The 5,842-nt window shown below is 51.4% G+C and overlaps 1 protein-coding gene across 1 annotated transcript; it reads right to left on the bottom strand.

Moving 5' to 3' along the window:
- Positions 1-415: 415 nt before the first annotated feature.
- Positions 416-4,631, bottom strand: LOC138913705 (uncharacterized). Its single transcript, XM_070217985.1, has 4 exons — positions 4,007-4,631; positions 3,503-3,915; positions 1,161-3,420; positions 416-843 (listed from the first exon to the last, which is right to left on the bottom strand). The coding sequence occupies exons 1-4, from the start codon at positions 4,629-4,631 to the stop codon at positions 416-418; spliced, it is 3,726 nt and encodes a 1,241-aa protein (XP_070074086.1).
- Positions 4,632-5,842: the final 1,211 nt, after the last annotated feature.

The following is a 5,842-nucleotide window of genomic DNA, read 5'->3' as shown; positions in this document are numbered from 1 at the left end:
GCATGTGGAGCAGCGTATGATGGTCCCCCCGCACGTTTTACATCCCTCGGTGCTTCGGCAGGTCCCTCCTGAGTGCTCGTGGGCGAGGCAATTCGAGCAGTACTTATTAATCAGTACTGCCCGAAGGCGCTTCTCAGCGCTTAGTTTCTGGAACCTCTTGCACTTCCGAAGAGGATGGATGCCCCGGCAGACTCGGCAGCGGTAGGATTGAGTACCTCGGGTACGTCTGCTATCTAAATCCTGGGCTGTGCGGGGACGCGGCACCATTATGCTGAAGTTGTTCTGCGAGGCTTAGTATGTGACCTCGCAGACGGAAATAGATTAATGGCTGGAAGTAGCCGGTTCCTTGCTCTCCATAGGGAGAAGGATAACCTTATGCACGGGGCGTTCTATTGTGCCGCGCGCCGTACGGACTTCAGCCACTCGAACTCGGCCATCGGCCGGGGAAAACAGAAACAATTCTGCCGAGCCGCCATTCGTTCGAGGGCAAATTATCCTCCTTGACTACCACCATATCGTCAATTTGGATGTTTCGGGTCGGAAATTGCCATTTGTTGCGTTTGTGGAGTTCTTTGAGATACTTCTCTTTCCACCGCGCACTAAACTGCTGATGTTGGGCTTTCAAACGTTGCCATCGATTGATTATCGACTTGGCTTCGCCCTTTATCTCAGGCTCAGCCATGGAAAGCAACGGCCCGCCAATCAGGAAATGGCCAGGCGTGAGGGCTAGCAGATCGGAGGGATCTTCAGACATCGGGGATAGGGGTCTGGAGTTGAGGCAAGCTTCGACCTTGGCTAGGAGCGTCGCAAGTTCCTCAAACGTATACTTGCGCGTAGCCGTGGCTTTATAGAAAAGAGTTTTGAAACTTTTCACCCCTGCTTCCCACAGACCCCCCATATGCGGAGCCCCGGGCGGGATGAAGCGCCAGTCAAGTCCCTGATGGCTATGTACATCAGTCACAGACTCTTTGACGGCTTGAAGGAAGTCCCGAGAAAATAGAGAAGCTGCCCCCACAAACGTCTTGCCATTATCAGAATGAATCCGCCTAGGGCACCCGCGCCGCGAAACGAGCAAAGGCGGCTAGGAACTTTTCGGCGGTGAGATCGGATGTCGGCTCTAAATGGATAGCCTTCGTGGAAAAACACACAAATACACATACATATGGTAATGAGACACGCTCTCCCGGTATAGTTTTTAATCTCGAACGGCCCGGCATAATCAATGCCCTTATATGTAAAAGGCCTCGAGAAGGACACTCTGTCCTGTGGAAGATCGCCTATCAGCTGAGTTTGCAGTCTCTTCTTGTAAATTGTGCAGATCTTACACGGATTCACCACTGCCTTGACCAGATTCTTGAGTTTAGGAATCCAATACTTCGATCGGATCAGGCGTACGATCAACTGACTACCGCCGTGAAGAGTAATCTGGTGGGTGAATTGGACGAGAAGGCGAGACAGTCTACAGCCGTAGGGCAGAATTATTGGATGCCGTTCATCATACTGGAGGGCTCTAGAAGCTGTAACGCGACCACACGCCCTTAGGAGGCCGAGTTGGTCCGTGAACGGAAACAAGTTTAAAATTAGACTTGCCCCCGGAAGGGGCTTTTTCTCTGCCAAGTGCTTCAGCTCTTGGCCGTATGCTCGACGTTGCGCGATGGAAATCAGCGTTTGTTCTGCCTCTCGGATTTCTTCCCTCGTGGGTCGGGAAGTAGAGGAGATCGCGCCCTTACGGCAGCGACTTAGGAAGCGCCGAACATACGCCAGGACTCGCAGTGCTTTGTCAAGTTTAGAGAAGCGTTCGAGAAATTCGTCAGAAGGGACCTGGCTGAAATGCACCTTCACCGCGCGCTGCTCGAGCTCTGTGTTCGGTTGCACATCGCTTTGGGCTGGCCACAGCTCTTGTGGCCCTTGCAGCCACTCTGGCCCGTGCCACCAAAGTTGACTATCCGCTAACTCGAGTAGGGACACGCCTCGACTAGCTAAATCGGCGGAATTTAGTTCAGATCGAACGTGTGCCCAGCAGTCGACTGGTACTGCCTGCGTTATCTTGGCCACTCTGTTGGCAACAAACGTGGTCCAGTTACACGCCGGCTTCAGTAACCAGGCCAGAACGATGGTCGAATCGGTCCAGCAGCGTATGTCGGAACTTGGTGTGGGCATATTAGGAAGAATCGCCGTTACCATTTCGGCTAACAACACGGCGCCACATAGCTCTAGACGTGGAAGGGACACGGTCTTGACTGGAGCGACTCGGGTCTTGGATGTGAGGAGGTTAGAAAGTATTTTCTGACCCACCTCGACGCGAACGTAGATCGCCGCTCCATAAGCCTTTTGGGACGCATCACAGAATCCATGATACGCCACTTTGATCTCAGGCTGAAAACAGACCCATCTCGGAACGCGGATCTGGTTGAGATCGGAATACTCATGAAGAAACGCCTGCCACCTCTGACTCATTTCGCTGGGAAGCTTGTCATCCCAGCTTAAATCTTGTAGCCAAATCTCCTGCATAAACATTTTGGAACGTATTATAAACGTAGCGAGCCATCCGGCTGGATCAAACAACCTCGCGATTTGGGACAACACCTCCCGCTTTGTAAAGGAGGGTTCCGCCACTATTTCTGGCGGCACGAAGTAGAATTCGTCGGACTTAGCCCTCCATCGAATCCCGAGCGTTTTGGCCGTGCTTTCGGTATCGATATCGAGGAACTCGCTATGAAGGAGGTGTTCGGCCGGAATATTTCGTAGTATGCTCATGTGGTTCGAAGTCCACTTCCTCAAAGGGAAACCAGCAGAGCTAAGAGCTGCTTGTAGCTCTTGGATTGAACTATGGGCCTCAGATATGGAATTTGCCCCTGCCAGAACGTCATCGACGTACATATGTTGTTGAAGAATGTGGCTGGCTTTTGGAAACGCCCCTTGGACATCCTCTGCTAGCTGCTGCAGCACTCGAATAGCGAGGAAGGGCGCACAGTTGACCCCGAAGGTAACTGTTTTCAACTCAAAGTCTCGAATATCCCCCTCCTTATCTCGGAACAGGATTCTTTGAAAGGGTGTATGCTTCGGATCGACCCAGATCTGACGGTACATCTTTGTGATGTCCGCGCTGAACACATATTGGAAATATCGCCATTTCAGAATTTGAATGGTCAGATCGGATTGCAGGACTGGACCAGCATGAAGAATATAATTTAAGCTGGTTCCATTCGCAGATGGACTGGAGGCGTTAAATACAACGCGAAGCTTTGTCGTAGTACTTTCGGGCTTGATTACCGCGTGATGTGGAAGATAGTAAGTGGGGGAACTATGAGTCGATGGTACTTCGTGCATATGACCCAGATCCAGATACTCCTGAATCACGCTGTCATATTGCTCTTTTAACGGAAAGTCTCTTTTTAAACGATTCTCGTTTCGAAGAAACTGAGCTAACGCAATGGACCTTGAATATCCCAGATCAGACCCCGAGTTTTCGGGGTCGCAGAATGGGAGCGTAACCACGTACCTCCCGCTTGCGTCTCTTTTGGTAGTCCGGAGGAAGTTTCTTTCGCAATAGGAATCCGACTCTTTTACCATCTGGAATGGTAGATCCTCCACCTCCCAGAACTGGCTGAGAAGCGAGTCTAACGAATCTTCCTTTTGGTGGTGTACTTGAGTCGTGAAGGATGGAGATCGGCCCGGTAAGTACCCAGCCGAAGATGGTCTCTTGGCCTAGGAGGGAGCCACAAATGTTTCTCCGAGTGCCTTGCATCATCACCGACGGTAGAATATCAGCTCCGATCAGTAAATCGATTTGGGAACTTTCAAAGAAGTTTGGGTCTGCCCATTGGAGATCGGGCAGGTCTTGCAAAGAATTCCTGGGAACTGTATGAGAGGGCAGTTTGCCCGCTAATTCCGGAAGGACATAGGCTGCGGTATCTAGTTGAAGACCCGGCTTGGTTGGGGAGCGGATAGCAAACTGGCAGAGTCTCGTTGACTCTGCCGAAACTGATTGGTTTAGCCCTGAGACTTGGGTTTGGGTTTTTTCGGAAAGGCAACTTAAGGAGGTTGAACATGCGTTCGGAGATGAAGGTCGCTTCCGATCCCGAGTCGAATAAAGCTCGGGCTCGGTAGCTCGTGCCCAGATGGTACACGTCAACAATTGCCGTGCTCAGCAGGACGGCTGTAGTATTCGCAGCGAAATAATTTTGCACCGTTGAGGAGCTCGCGGATGCATTGCGACTGGAGGACTGCTGCGCCGAGGGCGCCGAGGTTGGAGAGCTCGTAGGTCGAGCGTTTGAGGAAGTCGTGCTTGAGGAACTGGGGGAGCCGCGATGCAGCCAAGTATGATGCCTCCCCCTACACGTGAAACAGCTATGTGTGCTCGTGCAATCACGTAGCTGATGGCCTCTAGCGAAACAATTCAGGCATAGCTGCTTCTTTTTGATGTAGCCGGAACGCGCGTCGACAGACATGTTGAGAAAGCGCGGGCACAATCTGATTGGATGATTCTCCTTAGAACATAAGTCACACCCCTTTGGTTTGGGGGTGACCTTGGTCTCGAAGGATTGCAGCCTTTTGGGAACTGACTGAGTCGGCTTCATATCCTCGATAGCCTCCAGTGTCCGATACCTTTCGCTCAGGAAGGTGTTCATCTCCTCCCAAGCCGGAATTTCGGACTTCGAAGTTAGCGACTGTTCTCATAAGGAAAGGGTTAACTTTGGCAGTTTGCTGGCGCACAGGAAGACCAACAGACAATCCCAGTTGTCAGTGGAGATATTGGAATGTGCTAGCGCTGTTAGACACCCCTGAATCGTAGACTGCAGCTCCTTTAGAGCATGTCCCGACCCTTGAGAAACGGAGCTCAAGTTGAACAAAAGCTTGAGTTGGCTGTTGACTAAAAGTCTTTTGTTTTGGAAACGGTCTTGAAGCGCTGCCCACGCTGACGCGAAGCCGTCATTTGTAAGCGGGGATTTGGACACTATGGCCTTTGCCTCGCCACTAGTTTTGGTGAGGAGATGGAAAAGCTTCTCGACCGGTGTCAGCCTGGGGTTGTTAACATAAACTGCCGTGAACAGGTTCCGGAAAGTGGGCCATCGGAGGTAGTCCCCATCGAAAACTTCTGTATCGCAGGGCGGTAGCCGGCAACCGGACAAAATATGCGGTGGAGAGGGAGGAGCTTGAATGGCTTGAGGCGTCACTCTTTCGAGCGATCGCTAATCTGTGCGGCACAAGTCTCGTATACAGAGTAGCAATAGTCATACTTTCCTTGTAGGAGAGGCAATGTGTCGAGGGATCCTTCCTGGGCAATTAGGTCAGAGCAGATCTCGTACTCTTTTTCAACCTTATCCCATAAGGCTCGAACTTGCTGAAGACGGACTTGCAGTGTGTGTGAAGATTGCGAATCCTGCCTAGGCGTATTGATTTTATCCTCGAAAGCGCTGACGCGATCGCTCACAGCGATGAATTTATGCAACGCAGCAGTTGCGGCCGTTGGCTGCTCGTTTATCGACATTTTTCTACTAGCGCGTGTGACCCTCAGGAATTGAGTCCCGGATGCAAAGGGATTCTCTGGCTGTGCCACAAGTGAAGACTCGCTTGACACTTTCGCCAATGGTTTGGAGACGACAATTCTCGGACTTGTTTTCGAGCTTGTCGACGGAAGGTCTCTCCCTTTTGGCGTGACACTCGAGCTTCTAGGTCTCGGGCTAGCGGACTTGGGCCCTTGTTTGACGCGAGAAGGTAGCGGCGAGGAAAGGGTGGTTTTTGTTTCCTTTTCTGGTAAGAGTTACGGAAACAACAAACAATAGCTGAATGCTCCCTGACGAAAAATAGCTAAATCTCGCTGAGAGAATCAAAACAAACG

Source organism: Drosophila takahashii, chromosome 3R (assembly GCF_030179915.1).
Source record: "Drosophila takahashii strain IR98-3 E-12201 chromosome 3R, DtakHiC1v2, whole genome shotgun sequence".
Lineage (NCBI taxonomy): Eukaryota > Metazoa > Arthropoda > Insecta > Diptera > Drosophilidae > Drosophila > Drosophila takahashii.
The sequence above is the reverse complement of the archived record's forward strand: the minus strand, read 5'-3'. Positions and strand labels throughout refer to the sequence as shown.

Bases quoted from the DNA above. Each gene is read 5' to 3' on its own strand.
- LOC138913705 (XM_070217985.1), bottom strand. From the start codon at position 4,631: ATGAACACCTTCCTGAGCGAAAGGTATCGGACACTGGAGGCTATCGAG. The intron at 3,421-3,502 runs GTACGTGGTTAC...GCGTTAGCTCAG, and splicing joins AAAAGAGACGCAAGCGGGAG to TTTCTTCGAAACGAGAATCG. The intron at 844-1,160 runs GTATGTGTATTT...TTTTCTATAAAG, and splicing joins AGCGTGTCTCATTACCATAT to CCACGGCTACGCGCAAGTAT.